Source organism: Dama dama, chromosome 8 (genome assembly GCF_033118175.1).
Source record: "Dama dama isolate Ldn47 chromosome 8, ASM3311817v1, whole genome shotgun sequence".
In the NCBI taxonomy this organism is placed as follows: Eukaryota; Metazoa; Chordata; class Mammalia; order Artiodactyla; family Cervidae; genus Dama; species Dama dama.
In genome coordinates, this window is record NC_083688.1 from 3,519,161 (window position 1) to 3,544,542 (window position 25,382).

The 25,382-nt window shown below is 48.1% G+C and overlaps 1 protein-coding gene across 5 annotated transcripts; it reads left to right on the top strand.

Moving 5' to 3' along the window:
* Window positions 1-385: 385 nt before the first annotated feature.
* PLA2G5 (phospholipase A2 group V) lies at window positions 386-24,528 on the top strand. Of its 5 annotated transcripts, none has more exons than XM_061148073.1 (5): window positions 386-408; window positions 18,607-18,655; window positions 19,831-19,975; window positions 22,628-22,734; window positions 23,441-24,528. In XM_061148073.1, the coding sequence occupies exons 2-5, from the start codon at window positions 18,616-18,618 to the stop codon at window positions 23,563-23,565; spliced, it is 417 nt and encodes a 138-aa protein (XP_061004056.1). In that variant the 5' UTR covers window positions 386-408; window positions 18,607-18,615; the 3' UTR covers window positions 23,566-24,528. The 5 variants fall into 5 exon arrangements, with proteins under 5 accessions (XP_061004056.1, XP_061004053.1, XP_061004054.1 ...); XM_061148070.1 differs by lacking the exon at window positions 386-408 and adding an exon at window positions 14,299-14,349; XM_061148071.1 differs by lacking the exon at window positions 386-408 and adding an exon at window positions 14,910-15,013.
* Window positions 24,529-25,382: the final 854 nt, after the last annotated feature.

Genomic DNA, 25,382 nt, shown 5'->3' on the forward strand with positions numbered 1-25,382 from the left:
TAGCAAGGCCTGTGCAGCCGGATAAGGCCGTGACCTGAATAATTCAGGACTCACATCTACCCCCGCTGGAATTCTTTGGGTGACTGCCCAGGCCCCTTTGGCAGGAGAGCCAGTCCCAGGCTCCAGGCTCTTGCTGGACTTCCTGCATCTGCCAGGAGAGCTGGGGGCTGAGCAGAGGGGTGCCCGGCTGGGTCTGGGCAGAATTTCCTCCTCCTCACCTCCGGGACTGCCTTCGCCGCGCCCTCTCATTCACGACTTTAGGATTCTGGAGGCCTGGAACCCGTTGGGATCTGCAGCCCGTGGACCCCAGTGCTGTGTCTGGAAGTGGGGAGCCAGCAGGGCCTGGGGCTGCAGACTCGGCCCAGTGAGGCTGCTCAGGGGAACAGGAGCTGAGGCCAGGCCAGAGAGGTCAGTGGTGGGCCAGGGGACCGCAGGCCAAAACGCGGGAGTGGGACGGGCTGAGAAGGTGGCGTCTAAGGGGCCAGAGAGGGGCCCCTGGGAGGGCCGGGCAGGGCACAGACCCTGAGGGGAGTTCCCTTGGGCTGTGGCGTCCTTTACCCAGAGTGCATCAAACCTTGTGGGCCGAGTCGCTCATGTTTTAAATTTTATTTATTTACTTTTGTCTGTGCTGGGTCTTCTTTGCTGTACGCGGGCTTTCTTTAGTTGCGGTCCGGGGGCTTCTCATTGTGGTGGCCTCTCTTGTTGCAGAGCATGGGCTCTGGGCACACAGGCTTCAGTACTTGTGGGGCACGGGCTTAGTTATCCCTCAGCAGGTGGGATCTACCCAGACCAGGGATCAAACCCATGTGTCCTGCATTGGCAGGTGGATCCTTAACCACTGGACTGCCAGGAAGTCCCAAGCCATGCCGTTAAGGAGACAAGGCCTCACCTAAAAGCAGACGAAGGTTACCCAGAAGCTCATTCCTAAGATTAGGGGCAAAACTGGGCAGGGTTATCTCCATAGGGTTCAAGTTGGGACTTGTGTTCATGTTAGTCTGACAGAATTGAAAGAATTTCTTTTAACTCAAACCACACAAAACTTTCCTCTTTGGGAAAAGGAATTGTCAACAACTATTTAATTGTCCTTAACTTTTACTGAACATCCTCTGTGTGCCGGAAACTTTGGTACTCGTGGGGAGAAAAACAGATGGGGAAGATGCCAGTCCTTGCTTTTGTAGGGAGGTTTTTCCTCTTCTTTCTTCTGTCTCAACCTAGCCCTTTCTCCCTCGAATCCCAGGGCCCCATCTCTGGAAGGCAATTTAACTTTGGTTTAAGTAGACATGGCTTTGGGTGTCAAATTTACAAGGTTCAATGCAGAGCTTTGCCACTTACCAGCTGTCTGATTTGGGTGAGCCATATCTTGACCTTTGAACCTCATGGTCCTAATTGGCAAACTGCATCTGACAGTTGTGCCTGGCTCAAAGGATCGCTTTAAGGACAAATGAGCTAAGCCACATAAAGAACTTAGCATGGTGTCCGTGCTTAATAAGCATTAGCTATTTCTATTAGTCATCCAGCAAACATTTTTTTCTAGGTTCCTAGATGCTGCCAGGGGTAGAGGTGAACAAGACACCCTCAAGTATTCACATAGCCTAATTTGTTCATTCGTTGGTTGATTCAGTTAGGCAGTCAATAAACATGTATTAAGGGCTTCCCTGATGGCCCAGTGAGTAAAGAATCCACCTGCAGAATAGGAGATACAGGAGACGTGGGTTTGATTTCTGGGTTGGGAAGATCCCCTGGAGGAGGAAATGGCAACCCACTCCAGTACTCGAGAATCCCAGGGACAGAGGAGCCTGGCGGGCTACAGTCCACGGGGTTGCAAAGAGTCGGACATGAGGACTGAGCGACTAAGCAGAGCACAAGCCTTATGCTGGGTGCTGGAAGGTCAGAGTGAAAGTGCCCACGCGGCTCAGAGTCTGGTGGGGAGACAGCGTAATGGAGCGTGGCTGATGCTGTGACGAGGGAGCTCGCAGGTTGCTGGGAGAGCACAGAGACAGGAAACTTACCCAGCTTGGAGCGGGGCAACGGCTTCGGAGAAGGTTTTATTTTAGCAAAGGTAGACCTGATTTCCTTATTATTCCTCCAACTTACAGGCGTGCTTCTGTTCCAGGACCTCTGCACTTTCTTTACCTGGAAACTCCTTCTCCAGGTGTCCTTATAGCCTGCTCCCTCCCTCCCCTCCTTCACGTCTCCTCTGTAGCAAGTCCTTTCCTGGCCACCCTATTAAATTGGTTACTCCCACCATGAGCCCCCTCCCACCAACACATGCACACACGCACACACACACCACTCCCATTCCTCCTTTCCTGGTTTTTTCTCCATATTAATACCTAACGAATTCTGTGTTTTTCTCATTGACTTGTCTAGTTCTGTCTGCTCCTACCAGAATGCAAAGTCCATGGGAGCCACAAGTTCTCATAGCCATAGTCCTCATCTGTTTTAGTTCATTGCTCTTCCCAGAACCAGAGCTTAGCACATAAGTGCTCACAAAATAGTGACAGAATGATAAGTGTGGGAAGTCTAGAAAGAGGAGTACGAGTGGAGGAAGAGAGGAAAGTGGATGGGGTAACAAGAAGGAAGGGAAGGAGGGGAAAGGGGGAAGAGAGAGGGAGGGGAAAGGGAGGGGGAGAGGGCCATTGTATCGGGGAACTGGCGGGGGGTTGCATCAGACTTCTTCCTGCCAACGCACTGGGTTTTGGGTGGACCCAAGGCAAGCCTGGAAAGGCGTGCAGCAGATCATGAGGGGCCGCGTGCCTGACGGGGAGACGGATCTTCTGACTTCGGCAGCACAGAGGTTAGGACGATTGACCCAGGAGCAGAAGAGGAAGCCGCGAGCTCTGCCAGGCAGGAATCAGGGAAGCCATCTTGAAGAGGCAGCCCCTCTTTGTAAGCCTGGGGAAGGAGTTCAGATGTTCTTCTAGGAGCCACAGGCATTCTAAAGACCTGTCCTCATCTACCCCATCCTAACAGTTAGGGGTCACATCACGACCTCTCAATTGAGCTCTGGCGTCTGCTTCCTTACCACCACACCGGAGCTCTGCCCACAGGAATGGCTCGGAAGGTGGTTGCTGGGTCGGGTTGGGGTTGAAAACAAGTGGAATGGCCTGGAATCCTGAGCACCTCAGGATTATGAGCCTAGAACCTGGGATCTTAGGTCTTGGGTCTTCAGAGCCACAGGTGGTCCTAGGGCTTCCTCCGCCTCCAAAACAGAGGGTCCATTTCTGCATGGGACAACAAGTAGGCTTTGCCAGGTGAAAAGGAGGGTGAAGAGCATGCCAGGGGGGCGAACGACAGAAACAGTCAGAGAGGAAGGCTAGTTCAGGGAATGTTTCTTGACAGCAAAATAGTTGAACTGATTTTTCAAAGATAAAGGAAAACACGTCCTTGCTATCAAGTAGGTGTTTGGATTTGCATTTTTAGCAAAAGTTTTGGTGAAAGTTGAAGGTGAGTCTGTTACGTGTGTAACAGCTGAAGATAGGGCTGGCTGTGTGCATCTTTAGAGCAAGCAGCCAGCTCACTGCTACTGCTGTTGTTCAGTCAGCCAGTCGTGTCCGACTCTCGTGACCCCATGGACTGCAGCAAACCAGGCCTCTCTGTCTCTCACCATCTCCTGAAGTTTGCCCAAGTTCACGTCCACTGCATCAGTGATGGCTTCCAGCCATCTCACCCTCTGACACCCTCTTCTCCTTCTGCCATCAATCTTTCCCAGCATCAGGGACTTTTCCAATGAGTCAGCTGTTCATATCAAATGACCAAAATAATGGAGTTTCAGCTTCAGCATCAGTCCTTCCAATGAGTATTCAGGGTTGATTTCCCTTAAGATTGACTGGTTTGCTCTCCTTGCTGTCCAAGGGACTCTCAAAGAGTCTTCTCCAACACCACAGTATGAAAGCATCAATTATTCGATGCTCTGCCTTCTTTATGGTTCAGCACTCACATCCACTGGGAAGACTATAGCCTTGACTATAGGGACCTTTGTCGGCAGAGTGACGTCTCTGCTTTTCAACACACTATCTAGGTTTGTCTTAACTTTACTGCCAAGAAGCAAACGTCTTCTGATTTCATGGCTGCAGGCACCATCTGCAGTGATTTTAGAGCCCAAGAAGAGGAAATATGTCACTATTTCCACATTTCTCCCACCTATTTGCCATGAAGTAATGGGGCCGGATGCCATGATCTTCTTTTTTTTAATATTTAGTTTTAAGCTGGCTCTTTCACTCTCTTCCTTCACCCTCATGAAGGGGCTCTTTAGCGCCTCTAGTTGTAGCCAACTCATGTCATGGCTGAAATCCAGTGGAGCTGCTCCTCCCTCCAGACTGAAGTGATTCATCCTTCCAATCATTGTCACCCCTCAAATAAGTGTTGGCCACCAAATAAGTGTTAGGCTTTGTGCTAGCAGCTGATACTGTGATGAAGAGCAAGACTGAGAAGCTTCCTGCTCTCTTGTGGAAGAGGTAGGAGACAGACATCATAAGCAAGTAAAAAAAAAAAAATTACATCAAAGAGAGTTAGAGATAATGGGAAGTGCTACCGAGCTGTAGAAAGGTAAAATGGGCATGAGAAATTGCTAAATAGAAGTTACTAAACTGCTAAATTACTCAAGTTTTGCTAAGTTAATGGGAGAAGTTAAAGTTAGCTGAATGTTGATAATTGGTGGAAGTTTACAAAAGAAAAAAATCCAATTTACTAGTTTTTTTGCATTGGAATATTTCTATGATTTGTTGGTTTAATCTTGAGGACTATGATCACTGAACATGAAATCATTTCAAGTATATAAAATTTTCATTATTTGTACCTAAGTGTTAATAGATAAATCATCTATAGCTTTGCAAAAGGAAAAAAATGGTCAAATAATAAGCTGCATACAACATAATAAAAAAAAAGACAATGATGATAAGTGCCATGCAGGGAAAAAAACAGAGCCTTATGGAATTAATGGAAGAGAAGGAGGAGCTGCCTTGGGTGGGTGGTCAGGGAGGGCACCCTGGAAGAGGAGGCATTTAAAATGAGACCTGGAGGATTAGGAATGAAGAGCACCAAGTCTTGCTAAGTGTTAGTATTCTAGGCAGTGCTGCTGCCTGCTTAGTCGCTCAGTCGTGTCTGACTCTTCGCAACCCTTCGGATTGTAGGGGACCAGCAAGTGCCACAGTTCTCCGGAGAAAAGATTGGAATGTTCATGAACAGGTTGATACGAGAGCACCCGCTGTCACGGAATGTCGGACCTGGAGCTCATCTAGCCCATGTCCCACTTAAGAGATGTTGCTCTTACAACATCCCTGGATGTGACTGGTGCATGAATGAGCATAAGGGGGACCCAAGAAGGTGCAGTTGCTCAATCGTGTCTTTGCAACCCCATGGACTGTACCCCACCAGGCTCCCCTGTCCATTGGATTTCCTGGGCAAAAACACTGGAGTGGGTTGCCATTCCCTTCTCCAGGGGCTCTTCCTGACCCAGGGGTGGAGCCCGCATCTCCTGCGTCTCCTGCCCTGCACGTGGGTTCCTTTCATGCTGAAGCAGAAGGTGGACGTGCAGAGCATTTGACAACTCTCTCCACGCTACAGAGCAACTGAACGGCTCCTGCTTTTTCTGTTGTTTTTTTTTTTTTTTTAAATAATGTTATCTTTTTTTAATATATATTTTTTTTTTTACTTTTGACTGGGCTGAGGGTTTGTTTTGGCACACAGCCTCTGTGCTGTTGCACGAGAGTTCTCTACTTGCAGCAACCGGGGCGGCTCTCTAGTCGTGGTGCACAGGATTCTCCTTGCAGAGCACAGGCTCTGGGGCATGCGGGCTTCAGCAATTGTGCACATGGGCTTAGATGCTCCACTGGCATGGGGGATCTTCCCAGACCAGGGATCAAACCCGTTTTCCCCTGCATCAGCAGGTGGATTCTTAACCATGGGGCCACCAGGGAAGTCTCTGTCTGTTTTTTTTTTTTTTTAACTCTTGCTAAAATGTAATTTAAAAAATACTTTTACAAACCTAGGAACCTAACCTTCCTAACTGGCGCAACAGACATCACATGTTTCTGGTGAATCTCTTGTGTTCCTGATATTTCAAGGCAGCTCCTTTTCCTGTGAAGTCCAGCGGGGTCATGACCTGCTCGCTCAGTCACCCCTCCCACCCCACACACTACATTTCTGTTTCCGAAAAGCAGTAAACAAGAAGTGCCTCTGGGGACAGGAAACTTGCCACTCTCAAGACAGCACATTATTTCTTCAAGACACTTGAGTTACTAGAAAAAACTTTTTGGCTCTAGCCCAAATCAGACCCCTTGGTGCGCCCCGGCCTGGGGCTGGCTCTGGGGCTGGCTCTGCAATGCAGCCATGTGGGACAACTAGGCTGCCCTTTATCCCCAAATAACCTTCAGGAGTTTGGAGACAGAGGGTGAGTACCACAAGCCCACTTCCAAATACCAGGTGGCCCCCATTCCTTCCATCTGACAGGCATCCTGAGATGCAGAGATCCTCAGTTTTCCAGAAGCCCTCCTGAAATTGGGAGTCAGGACCAGGCACATCCCTCCAGGTGAGATCAGCTAGGACCTCATTCTGGGCACCCACCCTTGCTATCACCATGGAGACAGCTGCTGCCTCTGTAATCTGACTGGTCCTGGGCATGGGGATCACTCAGATGATTGCTGAGCGGTGTCACCCCACCCTGTCCTTGTATGTTTCAGTTTCAGGGATCTTGGGATAAGACCTATTCAGTCCCTTCTTAGTGAATTCACATCATCTTGCTACAGATGGAGGTCATACTGGGACACTCAGGAACAGAGTAAAACTCCTTAGCCTGACCGACACCCAAGGTTCTTTGTGACCCACTCAGGTGCATCTTTTCAGCTAGCCTTTCCCACCTTTCCTAAATTCTTATTATACACGTATAGAAACTTCCCTTTTCTGGGAAATCAAGAGGGGCCATACCCCTCTTTCCTGGAGAAAAATAGCTATGATGAACCTAGACAGTGTATTAAAAAGCAGACACATCACTTTGCCGACAAATGTCTCTATTGTCAAAGCTATAGTTTCTCCAATAGTCATGTACAGTTGTGAGAGTTGGACCATAAAGAAGTCTGAGTGCTGAAGAACTGATGCTTTTGAACTGTGGTTCTGGAGAAAATTCTTGAGATTCCCTTGGGCAGCAAGAAGAGCAAACCAGTCAATCATAAAAGAAATCAACCCTGAATATTCATTGGAAGGACAGATGCTAAAGCTGAAACTCCAATACTTTGGCCACCTGATGAGAAGAGCTGACTCATTGGAAATGACCCTGAGGCTGGGCAAGATTGAAGGCCGGAGGAGAAGGGGACGGCAGAGGATGAGATGGTTGAATGGCATCACCAAATCGATGGACATGAGTTTGAGCAAGCTCTGGGAGACAGTGAAGGACAAGGAAGTCTTGTCTTCAGTGCTTGGCGTGGAGGACTGGCGTGCTGCAGTCCATGGGGTTGAGAAGAGTCAGACACGACTGAGCGACTGAGCGACAGCAATCCGTGCCCCAGTCCGCAGTGCGTTCCCAGCTCTGCACTCGGTGAATGATGTGAGTAGCATGAAATTGACCAGGCTGGGGGCATTTACACCACAGAAATTGGCAAACGTTAAAAATCAGGACTTTTTACCCCCCGGAGAGCCAGTTATTAAATATTTACTAGAATATCACTGCCTAACTCCCTTGGCATCATGGACTTGATGGACATGAGTTTGGGTAAACTCCAGGAGTTGGTGATGGACAGGGAAGCCTGGCGTGCTGCAGTCCAAGAGGTTGCAAAGAGCTGGATATGACTGAGCGACTGAACTGAACTGACTGAACTCCCTTGTCTACCCCATGTGTTTTCAGTTTCCTGAATGAGCTATCCTAATTCATACCTATGACTCCTGTACATGCTGTTCCTTCTACCTGAATGACCTGCCTCACAGTCTTGTCCTGGTGAACTCCAGTTCACTCTCTTTTTTTTTCATTTAAAAAATTGTGATAAAATACACAGAACCTAAAATTTACCATCCTAACCATTTGAAGTACATAGTTCAGTGGCATTAAGTACACGTATAATGTTGTGCAACCACCACCATCCATCTTCATAACTCTTTTCATCTTGTAAAACTGAAACTCTGCACCCTTTAAACATTAATTCCTCATTCTCCCTCCCCCAGACCCTGGTCACCAACCTACTTTCTGTCTCTAGGATGTTGATTACTCTTAAGTGTCTCATATAAATGGAATCATACAGTCTTTGTCTTTTTGTGACTGACTTATTTCAGAAGTTCCTTCCTGTGTAAGGCTGAGTATTATTCCATGGTGTGTAGACACCATATTTTATTTGTTCATTGACTCGTCACTGGGCACTTGGGTTGTTCCCATGTTTTAGCGATTGTAAAGAATGCTGCTATCATCCTGATTGTACAAATATTTCTTTGAGACTCTACTTTCAATTCTTTGGGACACACATCCAGAAGTGAAATTTCTGGGTCACATAGTAACTCTTCTTTGGGATTGGAATGAAAACTGACCTTTTCCAGTCCTGTGGCCACTGCTGAGTTTCCCAAATTTGCTGACATATCGAGTGCAGCACTTCCACAGCATCATCTTTCAGGATTTGAAATCGCTCAACTGGAATTCCATCACCTCCACTAGCTTTGTTCGTAGTGATGCTTCCTAAGGCCCACTTGACTTCGCATTCCAGGATGTCTGGCTCTAGGTGAGTGATCACACCATCGTGATTAACTGGGTCATTAAGATCTTTTTTGTACAGTTCTTCTGTGTATTCTTGCCACCTCTTCTTAATATCTTCTGCTTCTGTCAGGTCCATACCATTTCTGTCCTTTATTGAGCCCATCTTTGCATGAAATGTTCCCTTGGTATCTTTAATTTTCTTGAAGAGATCTCTAGTCTTTCCCATTCTATTGTTTTCCTCTATTTCTTTGCATTGATCGCTAAGAAAGGCTTTCTTATCTCTCCTTGCTATTCTTTGGAACTCTGCATTCAAATGGGAATATCTTTCCTTTTCTCCAAAAGGAAAAAAAAGATCTTCACGACCCAGATAATCATGATGGTGTGATCACTCACCTAGAGCCAGACATCCTGGAATATGAAGTCAAGTGGGCCTTAGGAAGCATCACTACGAACAAAGCTAGTGGAGGTGATGGAATTCCAGTTGAGCTGTTTCAAATCCTCAAAGATGATGCTGTGAAAGTGCTACACTCGATATGCCAGCAAATTTGGGAAACTCAGCAGTGGCCACAGGACTGGAAAAGGTCAGTTTTCATTCCAATCCCAAAGAAAGGCAATGCCAAAGAATGCTCAAACTACCGCACAACTACACTCATCTTACAAGCTAGTAAAGTAATGCTCAAAATTCTCCATGCCAGACTTCAGCAATACATGAACTGTGAACCTCCAGATGTTCAAGTTGGTTTTAGAAAAGACAGAGGAACCAGAGATCAAATTGCGAACATCCGCTGGATCATCAAAAAAGCAAGAGAGTTCCAGAAAAACATCTACTTCTGCTTTATTGACTATGCCACAGTCTTTGACTGTGTGGGTAACAAGAAACTAGAAAATTCTGAAAGAGATGGGAATACCAGGCCATCTGACCTGCCTCCTGAGAAATCTGTATGCAGGTCAGGAAGCAACAGTTAGAACTGGACATGAAACTATGGACTGGTTCCAAATAGGAAAAGGAGTACGTCAAGGCTGTATATTGTCACCCTGCTTATTTAACTTCTATGCAGAGTACATCATGAGAAACTCTGGGCTGGAGGAAGCACAAGCTGGAATCAAGATAGCTGGGAGAAATATCAGTTACCTCAGAGATGCAGATGACACCACCCTTATGGCAGAAAGTGAAGAAGAACTAAAGAGCCTCTTGATGAAAGTGAAAGAGGAGAGTGAAAAAGTTGGCTTAAAGCTCAACATTCCCATCACCTCATGGCAAATAGATGGGGAAACGGTGGAAACAGTGAGAGACTTTATTTTTGGGGGGCTGCAAAATCACTGCAGATGGTGATTGCAGCCATGAAATTAAAAGATGCTTACTCCTTGGAAGGAAGATTATGACCAACCTAGACAGCATATTAAAAAGCAGAGACATTACTTTGCCGACAAAGGTTCGTCTAGCCAAGGCTATGGTTTTTCCAGTGGTCATGTGTGGATGTGAGAGTTGGACTATAAAGAAAGCTGAGCGCTGAAGAATTGATGCTTTTGAACTGTGGTGTTGGAGAAGACTCTTGAGAGTCCCTTGGACTGCAAGGAGATCCAACCAGTCCATCCTAAAGGAGATCAGTCCTGGGTGTTCATTGGAAGGACTGATGTTGAAGCTGAAACTCCAATATTTTGGCCACCTGATGCAAAGAGCTGACTCGTTTGAAAAGACCCTGATGCTGGGACAGATTGAGGGCAGGAGGAGAAGGGGCCGACAGAGGATGAGATGGTTGATGGCATCACCGACTCAGTGGACGTGAGTTTGGGTGGGCTCCAGGAGTCGGTGATGGACAGGGGGGCCTGGCGTGCTGCGGTCCACGGGGTCTCAGAGAGTCGGGCACGACCGAGCGATGGACTGAACTGACAGTATCTCTACTTTTAATTTTTAAGGAGCTGTCGTATACGGTTTCCCATAGCACCTGTACCATTTTACGTTCCTACCAGCAGTGCACAAAGTTCCAAGCTTTCCAACCCACTCTTAAAGATTCAGCCAAGGCACCTCCTCTTTCAGAAAGCCTTCAGTAACCTCTTCATCCTGGAATGAGTTCCTTTAAGGGGCTTATACGGTATTTACTGAGCAATTATTAAGTACTAGGCTCTGAGCGCGGCACTTGAAACACGTTTGTGGAAGAGATGGTTTCTGCTCTCACGACACTCCCTGTCCCATTGCTGATGAACATGTGGAGAGGATGGAACTCAAGACTGAGTTCTATGGCAGACCCCCTAGACAGGCCACTAGGCAGAGAGCAGCAAAGAGTCAGGGTGGGCAGAGGAATGGGGAAGCCCACCACGGCAAAGCCAAACACATGTTCAGCCTGTGGGTGCAGCCACTTCTCAACTCCAGAGCCAGGACTGCCAGATCTTTTAAACAGAAGCTGGAACTTTGGATTTCAGGCTGAGATCTAATGTTTATACATTAGCTATTGACTCCATTTTTTAAAAGGAACTCTGTAAGACAAGCAAAGCATTTCCAACGGTTACATACTGCCCTGGGTTGAAAGTTTATAACCAAAGATCCAATTCGACTCATCAATTACTGGTAATTATGAACTGTAACTCGAAATCAGCTTTCACTTCTCCATCTGGTCTATAAGGAAATCATGTGACACTATGCTGGATTCCTGGGAAAATCCCAATCGTTATGTCTTTATTGGGTTTCAACCCCTTTGTGTAATGGAAAGTTCTTGGACTTGAGTGACAGGACAGGCTTAAGAGTCTGATTCCACTTTTTACTAGGTGTGACCTTGGGCAAACTAACATCTGCCCCTCAGTTTCCTTACTGGCAGAATGGGATCACAGTACCCCCACAAGATTTTGTGAGAGTTAATGTCACGAATGGGCTTCCCTGATGCCTCAGTTGGTAAAGAATCTGCCTGCAATGCAGGAGACCCCGGTTCAATTCCTGGGTTGGGAAGATCCCCTGAAGAAGGGAAAGGCTACCCACTCCAATATTCTTGGGCTTCCCTAGTGGCTCAGCTGGTAAAGAATCCACCTGCAATGCGGGAGACCTGGGTTCGATCCCTGGGTTGGGAAGATCCCCTGGAGAAGGGAAAGGCTACCCACTACAGTATTCTGGCCTGGAGAATTCCATGGACTATATAGTCCATAGGGTTGCAAAGAGTCGGACACGACAGAGTGACTTTCACTTTCACTTTCAAGGTCATGAACACCGAACTTGTCTTTTGCTTGCGGTGCTATGGAAGCTCACTGATACTGAGTTCTTCTCTTCTTCCTTCCTGAGCTGTTAGCCTTGTCATTCCTTCCAACAGGAATTACCAAAGTGGACAGTGTGTGTGATGAGTTCTATTACCTTGCAGAGACAGGCAAGTGTCCTGTAGAAGGAGCAATCAAGGAAAACTTCCTGGAGGAGGAAGACTCAATGTAGACTTTCTGGCAGTGAGTCCCGGGCAATCCTATTCTATGTGCCAGCCTCCTGGGAGGCATCAAATAGTTTGATGAGGTTAGGGGTGTTTCAGCCACCCAGGGTCTCAGGGAAAGACAGTATCAGGTGTCAACAGCTGCCCAGGTCTTTGACCCTGGACAAGACTTCATGAGACAGACACGCCAAGTGGCTCAGCATGCTTATGGGGTTTTAATTCATTCCACAGACGTTTCCTGTGGACCCCACGGTGGCTTAGGTGTTGTTCTGAGTGCTGGGGTCAGAAACTAACTGGAGAAGAATCCTGCATTCAAGAGTTAAAACATTCAAAACACTTGAAGCGTTTTGAGTGTTTTAATGCTGAAGCCTGAATGATTGGTTCCATTACCAGAGACAGGGGAGGTGGGGGGTGCTGAGTCAAGGGGGACACAGTGAGTTTAGTTTTGGGGTTCCTGCAGGACATTGAGCTAAAACATTGGGCAAGTATTGGCATTTTCATTGTGTTTATTTATGTTAAATGTATATTAAATTATATAAATTAAAATAGTCATTAGTTATAAATACATTATATGTATTTATACATATATACATTATATATAAATAATACATTACATAAGTACTTATATGTATTATATAAGTACTTATATAAGTAATACATTATATACTTAAATGTAAATAAAATTATAATTATATTTTGTTTTATATATAAATTATAATTAAACTGTTTTATATAAATATAATTTATATATAAATATAAACCAATATAATATTATTTATATAATTATAAAAGTATATTTAATAATTATATTTTAAAGTGTGGGCCAGGGGAGTGCAATGAGAATGAAGCTAGAGCCAGAGGAGTCATGCATTTACTCAACAAAGCTACCTGCGCACCTACTATGTGCCTGATGCTGGGGGTGCAGAAATGAAACCGACCCAGAACATATCTTCATGGGGCTCTCAGTTTAGTGGAGAGACATAACAGCAGTGATATTTATAGCAGTTGTGATCAGTAAATACCTCCTAGATGCCAGGCACTGTGCCGAATCCCTCTGCCTGCCTCATCTCGTTGAATCACCACAGTTATGAAATGGAGTTGCTCCTGTTATTGTCCTGTTTTACAGATGGTAAAACTGAGACCTCAAGAGGTCAGGTGACATGAGTAGTCAGAATTGACATTCAGTTTCAAGCCCTCTCTGTCTGACGGGCAGCTCAGGCTGTTTGACCTGACATTGTACTTTCTCCTCTGTGAATTCAATAATTTGTTCTCCAGTCAAGGTTACTGTTGTGTGAGAGTTAGTGCCAGATGCTTCACGGTCAGGGATTTCTTGGGACATTTCAGTTCAGTTCAGTTCAGTTCAGTTCAGTCGCTCAGTCATGTCCGACTCTCTGCAACCCCATGGACTGCAGCACGCCAGGCCTCCCTGTCCATCGTCAACTCCCGGAGTTGACTCAAACTCATGTCCATTGAGTCAGTGATTCCATCCAACCATCTCATCCTCTGTCGTCCCCTTCTCCTCCTGCCTTCAATCTTTCCCAGCATCAGCGTCTTTTCCAATGAGTCCGTTCTTTGCATCAGGTGGCCTGATTATTGGAGTTTCAGCTTCAGCAACAGTCCTTCCAGTGAATATTCAGGACTGACTTCCTTTAGGATGAACTGGTTGGATCTCCTTGCAGTCCAAGGGACTCTCAAGAGTCTTCTCCAACACCACAGTTCAAAAGCATCGGTTCTTTGGTGCTCAGCTTTCTTTATATACCTGTGTACAAATATGACCTGAATCCCTGGACAGGGATAACCCACCCTGCGAGAGAGGTAGAGAGGGGAGAGCAGGCCCTTTGCAAAGAGAGACGGGGGTGAGCCGCAGGAGGGCAGAGGGCACACTGTGGCCTCTCAAAGACCAGAGGGAATGAGTTTTAAGTGGGAGGAGGTGGTCAGTGGGATGGAGTGTTTGGGAGAAGCCCAAGATTGGGTTAGACCAGGTTTTGGGGGACCCCTGGCTGCTGTCTTAGGGATGCAACAGAATGCAGGTGCAAGGGGTTCAGAAGAGAGGGGGTGATGGGCAAGAAGAGGTATCTCTGTCCTGAATCTGGGCCTTTAGAAGAAAGAGGAAGCTGGAGAGAGGTTGGCAGAAGCAAGGGATGTTTTCTTTTTGGGGGGGCTTCCTTTCATTTGGTTTAGAAGGAAGAGGCTTGTGTATACCCGTAGGCAGAGGGAGGAATGGGTTGAGAAAAAACAATGAGAAAGAACAGAGGGGACTTTTTCCCACAGAAGGTAAGGCCCTTGGACATACTGTATATTTATTTATATTCCCAACCAGAAGGGAGGCTCCTGGGCACTGGGTCTCCGTCTTATTCACAGTGGGTCTCCAGCAATAACCTGGCAGGGAGTAGACACTCAATAAATACCTTCCATATTGAAATGAGTTTGTGGGGTTCCAGGGCATGGTGCTGGTTTTGTCTAGGTCCTGGGAAGAGAAGGGTTCATGAGGGTCCTCAGAGGGGCTTTCTTTCTGATGCTGCCTTCATGGTGGGAGAGAGAGAGGAAAAAGTCAAAGGCAGAGGGAGGAAGGAGCTCACAGCTTCTCAGAAAAGTGTGTGTGTGTGTGTGTGTGTGTGTGTGTGTGTGTGTGGGCGGGGGGATGTCAGGGGAAAATGGGCTATTGATGGAGAAGAACCTTGACCGTGAGTGGCCTCCGTGTCTGTCCTGAATGCCACCCCAGCCCCCGACTTGGGTCAGGAAATAGCTGCTTCTCTACACAGAGAGGAAAAAAAATCCCCAGGGGTCTTGAGGGGTGGAGTAAGGTTTTCTGTGCGTTAATAGGAAGCCTGGAGTTGACCCCGGCAGGGTGTGGGAAGTGGGCAGGGAGGCCCTTAAAACCAGCTGGGCCCAGTTCCTGCCTCTGCTCCAGCCAGAGGACAGAGAAAAGGAGTCGCTGGTGAGGAGTCTCCTTCTGGGGGCTGCTTGGCCCGAGGGGGCTGGGGGAGGGCACGCCGAGGGAGGGGGCTGTGAGAGATGTGGCCTCCCCGGTGTTGGAAGGGCTCAGCGGGGGCTTAGTGCTACCCGTCCTTTTCAGATGACAGGCAGGAACGGGGCTGGGGCGGGATCCTGGGAGCAGGGAGGCTGCTGCACGTGGACTTGGAGGACCTGTCCCCTCGGTGACCTGGCCACCCCCGGCCCCCACGTTTCCATGCTTCCGTCAGGCTGTCTCCTCTCTCCCTGTTTCTCTTACCGCAGCCTCTGCTCCACTCCACAATTATCTCTTGGCCTTGCTCATTCTCCTCCGTGATTGCTTGATAAAAATAGTCAACCCTACGTCCTCCTCCGGGAGCCTGGGCTTCGCGGATGTTCCGTTTTTCCAGCCTTTGCCACGTTCTCTCTGACGCACCTTTTGTGAGTGTTCAGACCCCTGTTTGTGGGGCCTGGTGCAGCTCCCCCAGTGCCGACAAGCCATGTCCCAAGATGTTCTGATGTCCACCTGTGATTCTGGCTTTCTTCAGGTATGTTGAAGCCAACGGATCAGGAGACGATTGCATTTGAGAGATAGTCTGTTACAGTTTCCAAGAGACGCGGACACACTGCACCTTGCAGGGCCACACAGGGAAGCACCAGGCTTCTCTCAGGAGGCAGAAGAAACGAGGGAAAACATGGCCTGATGGTGCGGAGAAGGCAAGACTGGGCAGGGGAGGCAGGTTAGGACTGGCCAGCTGACCTACTTCAAGCAGACGTCAAGCTGTAGGGGTGATCCCTGGCAGTCTGGTCCTGGCCCTGGGGTGATTCGGGCCAGGGGATTTATTAGCTCAGAGCGTGAGAGTGAGATAGAGGAAGTGGTTGGACAAGGGAGTTTAGGATCTGCTGGTCTGCATGTCAAAGCCTTGTTCACAGGAGAACCTTTTGCTTTATCTAGGAATCAGCTAGTCTTGGAGGGGCTGAGCCTAGCAGGGTCCCCAAGATGTCAAAGCGTCATGGAGTACAGAAAATGAACAAGATGATTAATACACAGAGGCTGCTTGGAAACGGTGCAGGAGGGCCAGTCAAAGGATAGAGTCATGGTCCCAGGCTGAATCCTTGGGCAACGCACTTCCCCTTCCCAAGCGTCCATTTCTTCATCTAAAATCAATAGCAGCTATTCTCTCATTCAACAAATGACTGTTAAAGGGCAGCCCATGCCAGCAGGTTTGACAGCACCCACTCAGAGCCATTGGCAGGTTTAAGCGGACACAGACGGTGTCTGGAATGTCTTAGTTGCCCAGTACACAGCAGCTGGTGTCCACTTTCGATCACAGCCCCAGGAAGCAGTGAGGAAGATTGGCCTGGAAGGTAGGGTCCGGGGTCATCTTCGTTGGCTGTTTAGAGCTGTCAGAGCAGACGCTGTGGGTGGACAGAACCCTCAGCAATGTTCCTGGAACTCAGAGGAGCTTCTGGACTAAGGATGGCGCAGACAGGCCAGCCCAGCCGCTGGGAGCCCTCAGGAGGTGGAGGTTGTGTGTGTGGAGCCAGGCCTTGGGAGGCGCCAGGGGCTCAGGGCAGAGGGCCAGCAGAGGGGCTGTTGAACTGAGAGATCAGAGAAGGCAGGGCATCAGAGTGAAATCCCAGCAGACCCCAGGCCAGCTGAGCAGCTCTGGGTGAACAAGGGCTTCGGGATCCAAAGAGGAAAGGGAAGCAGACAGCCATTGGTAAGAAACTCCTAAGAGGCCAAGTTAGAATCCATCACCGGCCCAAGACAGGAGGAATTTCCCTTGCCTTCTGGTGTGATGTTTATGGACTCTGAGTTAGGGATGCATGTATTTGCCCAAGGGAGATGCTGGGGAGGGAAGCTGGGGTCTCCAGGCCCGCAGGGTAGAGCTTGTGAGGGACTCCGATCCTCTCAGCTCAAAGGAGAACACACCCCTCTGGGAATGGAAGACGTGTGGGGCAGTGAGGGGTGCACCAGGCCTGGGTTTGAACCCCGCCTCCACTTTCTACCGGCTGTGTGACTCCTGGTGGGTGGTTTCAACTCTCTGAGCCTCCATTTCTTTTTCTTCTTCTGTTCAACATTTGTTTATTATTTACTTGGCCGAGTCGCGTCTTGGCTGTAGGACGTGCAATCTTCGCTGGGTCACGTGAGCTCTTTTGCTGCGTCACACGGCCTCTCTAGTTGTGGTGCTCGGCCTTAGCTGCTCCACAACGTGTGGGTCTTAGCTCCCCAACCGGGAACTGAACTCAAGTCCCTTCCATTGCAAGGTGGAGTCTCAACCCCTGGACCACCAGAGAAGTCCCTGAGTCTCCATTTCTTTACTGGCCAAATGGGAACTGTTGGGGAGGAAGAAATTTTCCTCTACCCAACTTAGAAGTTCTTCTGGTTGGTCTAAGGATCAAGTCAGGGTCAGACAGACTAACAGAGGAGAATGAAACAAAAATTTTGTAACACATTTACATGGGAGGGGTCCAGGAAAACAGGAACTCATCAAAATGGCCCAAACCCTCACCTTAAATAACCATCTTCAGCGAAAAAGACCAAAGAGGATGTTGTGGGTAGTGGTTTGGGACTTCAAAGGGGAAGAAGGCAATTCACATAAAGTTGGAAAGGCAAATGTTTGGTGTCCAAATGTTTGCTGGGCCTGCAGAGACTGTAGAACACAGGGCGGACTCTGATCCCTAGGCCCTGTCAAGCTTCCCCCACCACACCTATTCCCGTATTTCTTGCAGATATCTCTGGTGATAGCTCTATGCCTGGAATAGACTATCTAAATTCTTAAGGCAGCCAAGAGGGAAGTAAAAAGAAACCTTCTGTTTCTTAAAAATAACCAGCCTAAATTAACCCTTATACCAAAGAGAAACATTTAGGGGTACAAATTTTTCTCCCTTAGAACAATGATACCTAACCTTCAGAACTGTTGTGCACAGCCAGGGCTGACTTATTTTTTAGGTATACACACAGTGCCTGGGGCCTATGAAACTATTTTAATTTTTTTAAAAAAGAAACAGGACTTCTTCACATTTTATTTATTTATTTTTACTTTCTTGGCTGCACTGCATGACATGTGGGATCTTAGTTCCCTAACCAGGGACCAAACCCATGCCCCTTGCATTGGAAGCTCAGAGTCTTCAACACTGGATTTCTAGGGAAGTCTTAAAAATATTTTAATTTTAAAGTCAGGAGAAAAAATAAATATAATATCATGAATGTATAAGAATGAATCCAGCCTGGATTGCATTTGTTTTTATACCAACACAGCCATAAGATATAATTGGAAAGCACTTTTCAGGAAGGAACAATTGGGTTGGGGGCATTTCTGATGGGAAAATTCTCTCCTATCTCTATGGGGACGACACCCCACAGGTGCCCCTCTCCTCCTAGAGGTCTCCTGGGTCAAATCCTCGAGGTTTTTGCCTCCTCTTTTCAAGTTTCAGTTGCCTGTTTACTGCCCAGCATGAGAGGGTGGGGCCTGGTGGGCCACGGAGCGGCCCTCCCTAGCCAGGAGCAGGGTCCGAATAGGCCATGAGGACCTCTGCTGATTGACATGTCATGGGCTGTGTTTTCTCTTCCAGACCCTGGAGATGAAGGGCCTCCTCATGCTGGCTTGGTTCCTGGCTTGTAGTAAGTGCTTGCTCTGAGAGCCCTAAACTTGTGGACAATAGGGTGGTGGGAAGGAGATCAGTCACGGAGGGCCTGGAGACTTGATTCTGAATCTTGGCTCTGCCCTGAACGTGTCAATTTCAGTGACAGCCTTCACCTCTCTGAGCCTCTGTTTCCTCATCCGTGACACAGGATAACGGCCGACGGGCCGGGCTGGGGCAGGATCCTAGGGGGAGATATGGATAGATGGTGCTATGTGGAGGATTCGGGGCTTGTAGATGTGGGAGGCAGATGTTTCACTTTGATACCAAATTAAAATAAAATAAAGCTATCAGAAAGCAAGACTCTTACATAAATATTCCATTCCACGATCCTGGACATTGCCTGCTCAGGCCTGTCCAGGTTTTCTGCACCCTCCACCTGCTCCCCTCTCCCACCTAGAGGCGACAGCCCAGCATAGGGGAGCTCGGGTTTAGGCCTGTCCTACAGCCCCATCACCAAGCGCACGGCCTCTGACAGGCTGTCCTGTTGGTGCTTTGCCGGATCGCTAGAGACTGCAGGAGGAGCGGGAGGCCTAGTGCAAAACCCTGGGCAGGGCAGCTGCCCCTCTGAGCCGCCGTTTCCCATCTGTGAGGTGAGGGGGCTGGCTTTCGTGTCTCTGCAGGTCCCACGCTGCCCTAGGGTTCTGTGCCCCCTGGTTCAAACAGTGTTCGTTTCAGGGAGGGAAGGGTGTATCATCAGGAGAGACAGGAAGTGCCTGTCTGCCTGCTGCATACGGATATCATATTCATTATCCCCAGTATTCCTTGGTCACTCACTATGTGTCTGTCACTGTGCTTGAGAAGTACATACTTAACCCTGTTTCAACCCTCATGGTGTCTCCAAAAGGTAGACATTCATTGTAAGCCCCCCCATTTTGCAGATGAGGAAACTGGGGCTCTGAGAGATGAAGTGATACCCGCATTAGTGATGGAGCCGGGACCTGAAGTCAGTGGCTCCTTCTCTACATCCAGACTTCTAACCCCTTCTCTATACTGTTTGCCTTCAATTTTCTCATTCCTCGCCCATGAAGGGGAGGGTAAAAAAGGGTCATCCTGGTCCCTCCAAGCCCCAGGGTGAAAGGAAGTGTGGGAGCATGTGGGGAGGTGGGAGCAGGCCTGCCTGGGCTTCATCCGGGGACACGGGCTGTCTTTCAGCTCTGCCTGCTGTCCCAGGGAGCTTGCTGGACCTGAAGTCAATGATTGAGAAAGTGACTGGAAAGCCCGCCCTGGAGAACTATGGCTTCTACGGCTGTTACTGTGGCTGGGGGGGTCGCGGCACCCCCTTGGATGGGACTGATTGGTGAGCCAATTGTCATAACTGCACTTTAGGCTCCAGGCTCCGTTCCCACATGATCTCGTTTAATTCAATATCAATTCTGAAATATGAGCTTTTAAGCACCATTTTTATAGATATGAAAACTGGGTCTTAAAGAGGTTAACTGACTTGCCCAAGATGCATCCAGTAACTTCCAGAATCTCAGTGGCTAGTGTATCAGTTGACTTAACACTACATAAAATGTAGTAGCTTAAAACAATGACAACCATTTATTTGGCTAAGGTTATGCCACCTGGGCAGGGCTTGGTGGAATGACTTGTCTCTGCTCCACCTGGCTTCAGCTTGGGCAGCTCCTCTGAGGCTGGGTGATCCGATTTCTAGACGGCGCACTCCTAAGGCTGGTGAGTTGTCACTGCCTCCTGGCTGGGAGCTTAGTTGAGACTGTGGGCTGGGGGCCTCAGGCCCTCTCCCTTAAGCCTCTCTAAGGCTGTGTGGGCTTCCCCGCAGCCCGGTGACTCTTGGGTTCCCAGGGGGAGTGGTCTGCAGCTGCATGACAAGACAGCATGGCATTTTTATGACTCAGCCTCTGAAATGCTATTGCGTCACTTCTGTTTTTCTCTTGGTCTAGACAGTCACAACGGCTCTAAGATAGAGGGGGCCTAGTTTCCACTTCTTGACTGGGGAGTGGCAGTGTTCTAGAAGAACATGTGATATGGGAGAGATTGCTCTTTGCAAAATACAACCTGCAGGGTTAACAATTCTTATACAGCTAAACATGTATAAAGAGATGGGATATTTCAACAAGTGGAGGGCAGATGGAGTGGGAGTTTACAGACCAGACAAGCAGTGACAGGAAGCTAGAATGTTCTATGTGATGATGGATTAGAGTTGAAGACTTCAGTAAAAACTCCTGGCTAGCTTAATATAGGAGCTTCCCCGGTGGCTCAACAGTAAAAGAATTCACCTGCAATGCAGGAGATGTGGGTTCAACTCCTGGGTTGGGAAGATCCCTGGAGGAGGAAATGGCAACTTACTCCAGTATTCTTGCCTGGGAAATCCCATAGACAGAGAAGCCTGGCAGGCTACAGTCCGTGGAGTCTCGAAAGAGTTGGACATGACTTAGCAACTAAACATAAAATTTAATGTAGATGCAGATGATTACATGTAGAAATATGTAAAGATATGTATATATTCATGGGTCAGTACAGACACACATATTTTTTGCTCTGTCAGCTGAAAGGCCCTAAAAGAAACAATACTCCAGAAGCAATGAGCAACATGTAGTACCCAGACCTGGTTTCCAATACTTTTCTCCAATAAGAGGAACCAAGGCTTCTTGGATGGATGACTGACCCTAGGAATTGGGTAGGAAATATACAAGATGAACCAGAGCTTTTTGTAGTGCCCAAGAGTAACGAAGGACTTGAACAAAATAAACCTAAACCAAACCCCACATTGATGTGAATATGTCAAAGAGCATAGGATCCAAACAAGAGAGCTCCCAATGGCCAAAACTGGAACAACATAGGCAGCAAAATAAACCCATAACCCATCTTATGAGAAAAACATCAGCAAAATCCCAGTAGGAGAGCATCCTACAAAAGACTTGACTACCATTCCTCAGAACTGTCAAGGTCATCAAAAAGAAGGAACGTGTGACGAAATGCCACAATCAAGATGAGCCTAAAGAGACAGGACAGCTGCATGTGATATGGTGTCCTTTACCTGATACTGGAATACAAAAGGACATTGGGTAAACACTAAGGAAATCTAAGAAAAACTATGGACTTTGAGGATTAGTGAATCAACAGTGATATGTTATTATTTAATTAATGCTTATTTAATCATGTATCAATATTGGTTTGTTGGGTTTCCCTGGTGGTTCAGTAGAAAAGAGTCCATCTGCTGATGCCGGGGACGCGGTTTCGATTCCTGGGTCGGGAAGATCCCCTGGATAAGGAAAGGGCAACCCACTCCAGTATTCTTGCCTGAGAAATCCCTCAGACAGAGGAGCCTAGTACTATAGTCCATGGGGTTGCAAAAGAGTTGGATACGACTTAGTGACTAAATAACAACCAGCAAATTTATCTGTTAGCTGTAACAAATGTACTATACTCCTGAAAGATGTTGATAATAGGGGAAACTAGGTGTGGGGTAAAAGGGGGCATTTGGTACAATTGCCTCAATTTTTCTGTAAATCTAAAAAAAAAATACAGTTGTCCATGCCTATCATCCTTGAAGTTTAGTTTTTGCACACTTCACTATGTGAATCACATATCAATTCTAGGACCCAGATTTCTCCTGTTTTGTGACTCTCCCTAAGGCCTCAGGGCCCTTAGCTGGGACATTTCCTTCCTGCTGAGATGGAGAGAGAGAGAGTGGAGGATGACAGAGTGGGAGGTTTCTTTGGGTAGGTCTAAAAGTTCTGTGCATTTCCCTGGCCACCCGTCTAGTCATGTGACCACACATACCTGCAAAGGAGGCTGGGATATGTAGTCTCCCCATGGGCCCAGGAGGAAAGAGCCAGCCTGTGAACTGGTACAAGTGTGGGGCAACCCTACTGGAAAGACTTAGCCACTATGAGATTCTTTCTTGATCAGACCTTAACCACCATGGTGGCTTCTGCTCAAGGGACAGATGCCCTCTGCTCGGGATCTGAGGCTCTTGCATCGACAGGTGCTGTTGGAAACATGACCACTGCTACGCCCAGCTGGAGACACAAGACTGCGACGTCTTGACCCAGGCCTACAGATACAGGGTCTCACGTGGCTTGGTCATCTGCGGTAAGGCTGGGTCCTCCATTCAGGTGACCCGAAGAGCCTGGGTTCCTGCTGTCTCTGAGGTCAGCTGTCCCAAGAGCTCAGCTGGTCTGTATCTTGGCGGGCAAAGATGGGGGCAAGAGAGGCAGGATACAGCAAGTCAGCTGTATCTGACCTCCAAGGGACAGGTCCAAAGGTCTTAGGCTCAACATGCTCTAGGAGTCAGGTGCTCTGCATATTTCCTTTTGCTTCCTGTGGGTGGGTTTAGTGTCCCCCATTTTACAGAAGAGGAAGCAGACTCAAAGGATTGCCAAGTGCACACAGCTAGAGTCGGAATTCAAGCTCAGGTCCATCTGAGTTCAAAGTTAAATCTAGGGATGGCATCTCCTCTCTGAGAACTGGAGTTTCTCCAGAGCCAGGGCTGTCTCCACCATCACACTGGGAACTCTGGAGGGCATCTGTGTTCTCCATCAGACTGGAGACTCTCTGAGGGCAGGAGCTGGGTCTCCCTGGGCTCAAACCTCACCCTGGGCTGCTAGCGGCTGTGCCCCTTCCATCCGATTAAGCGCCCTCAGGGTAGAAGCTGGGTGCCCTCCTCAGGCTGAGAGTAGGAAGGAGACTGGGGTGTCCACTCAGGCTAGCAGGAAGTCTTGCTCCAGGGCCAGCCTGGAGTCAGTGTCTCAGAGCATCTCTTTCCTTTCTCATCCTGCATTTGGCATCCTGTTTGCAGAACACGGGTCCCGCTGCCAGAAGCAGCTCTGCGCCTGCGACCAGAAATTCGTCTACTGCCTGAAAAGAAACTTGAGGAGCTACAACCCTCTTTATCAATACTTTCCCAACTTTCTCTGCATCTAGTCACCCTCAGAGAGCTCCTCCTGGGCCAGGAAGCTTGCTCCCCTCACTACAGCATGGAGCTCACCCACTCTGCTGGGCTTCCCAGGGTGGTTCCAGGTCTGGAGTCTCGGTGGTCCCACTGGGCTTGGAGGAGCCCCACACCCACACTCTCTGGGCCTACCAGAGAATCCCAGGAGAGTGACTCATGTCACTGGATCAAGAAGGCCAGGGTTCCTGGCCTCCACTTGTAAGAACGCCTGTTCTGGGGCTGAAAGCGCACCCCTGACTCCAGGCTGGCCGTGTGTCTCCTCATCCCTGAAGATCAGTCTTATTTCCCCAGGAGAGTGGCTTTCCCAGGACGTGTTAACTTTTCAGTTCCGCAGTCACTACCAACTTGCAGAGAATTTTTACTCAAGCAGAATCAAAAGTGACTCCCATAATTCTGCTACAGAGATATTAAATAAAATTTCTTTTCAAGACTAACAGTAACCACAGATATTTCCTCCGCCATGGGGGATTGCCTGCATCTCTTTCTTGGCTGTTGGGGGCACTAGACTCAGCGTTAACCATGCTCTCTCGGAGGATGAAGGTGCAGATTAGTAACTAGAAGGCTTCCTGGGATGAGTGCCAATCCTTCTTTGGGGCTCATATTAAACCTCGGGGATCCTCTCTAGCCAAGCACTGGACCTCATTCTTCCTCTGTGGGGTGGGGAGAAGATGACAGACAATCGTGCCATGGTGGCCTTCCAGGCCAGATAGCACCTCATTTGAATGCCAGCTTGGCTTCTCAAGCTGTGTGGTTTCAGGCTCATTACTCAACCTCTCTGATTTCTGGTCTTTTTTTTTTTTTTTTCAAGAAATTGTAATGTTTCTTATGATGTAAATTGGCAACCCGAAAGCTGTCTTGATGCTGACCTGGGAATACTGAGGTTCTGGGATTTCCCAGAGCAAAACATTAAAAAAATAGTTTTGGTTTTTTTTAAATTTTATTGTGTGTTTGACCTTTGTTGGCAAACTGATGTCTCTGCTTTTTAATACGCTGTCTAGGTTAGTCATAGCTTTGGCAACTAGACATCGGATTCTAGTCTGAATTTGCATATATCCTGGGTGCCCTTGGGCAGGCCTCTTGACCTTCCTGATCTCAGCTTTCCCACAAGGGCAGGTCTGAGAGGTCATTTTAATCATAGCCCCACTCCATTAGTGGATCGTGACATGAGTTTAGAGGGTTGCATCTGGCTTGTGCATATGTGCATACACTTGTGTGCAAGCATGTGTGTGCATGCATGTGTGTGCATGCTTGTGTGGATAAAGCACAAGTCATAAAGTGCTGCGCCAGCACATTGCGTTTCTATCCTGGGCGTGTATGTGTGGGCGGACTGGGTCTAGGTGTCAACTTTATGACATTGTGCCGGTTGCCATCAAAACCATCTGAGAAACCCTTGTTCACGTGACCGCTCAGGGCCCGCCTGGCTCTGAAGCTGAAGAGTTCTAAGTGGCTTCCATGTCTTAGCCTTAATTATATGAAACCTCATAAAGGCTTCGCCCATGGGGCTGGACACCTGACTCCCTCATCTTCTCTTCAAATATTAGGTCAGGACCGGGCTTTTTTTTAATATTACACTTTCATTTTGTATTGAGGTATAGCCAGTTAACAATGCTGTGATAGCTTCAGGTGAATAGTGAAGGGACTCAGCGGCATATGCAGGTATCCACTCTCCCCCAAGCCTCCCTCCCATCCAGGCTGCCGCATAACATTGAGCAGAGTTCACTGTGCTATAAGTAGGTGCTTTTGTCTGTGGATCTCCAAGCCTGTGATGGCATCTGTCTCTAAATGTTCA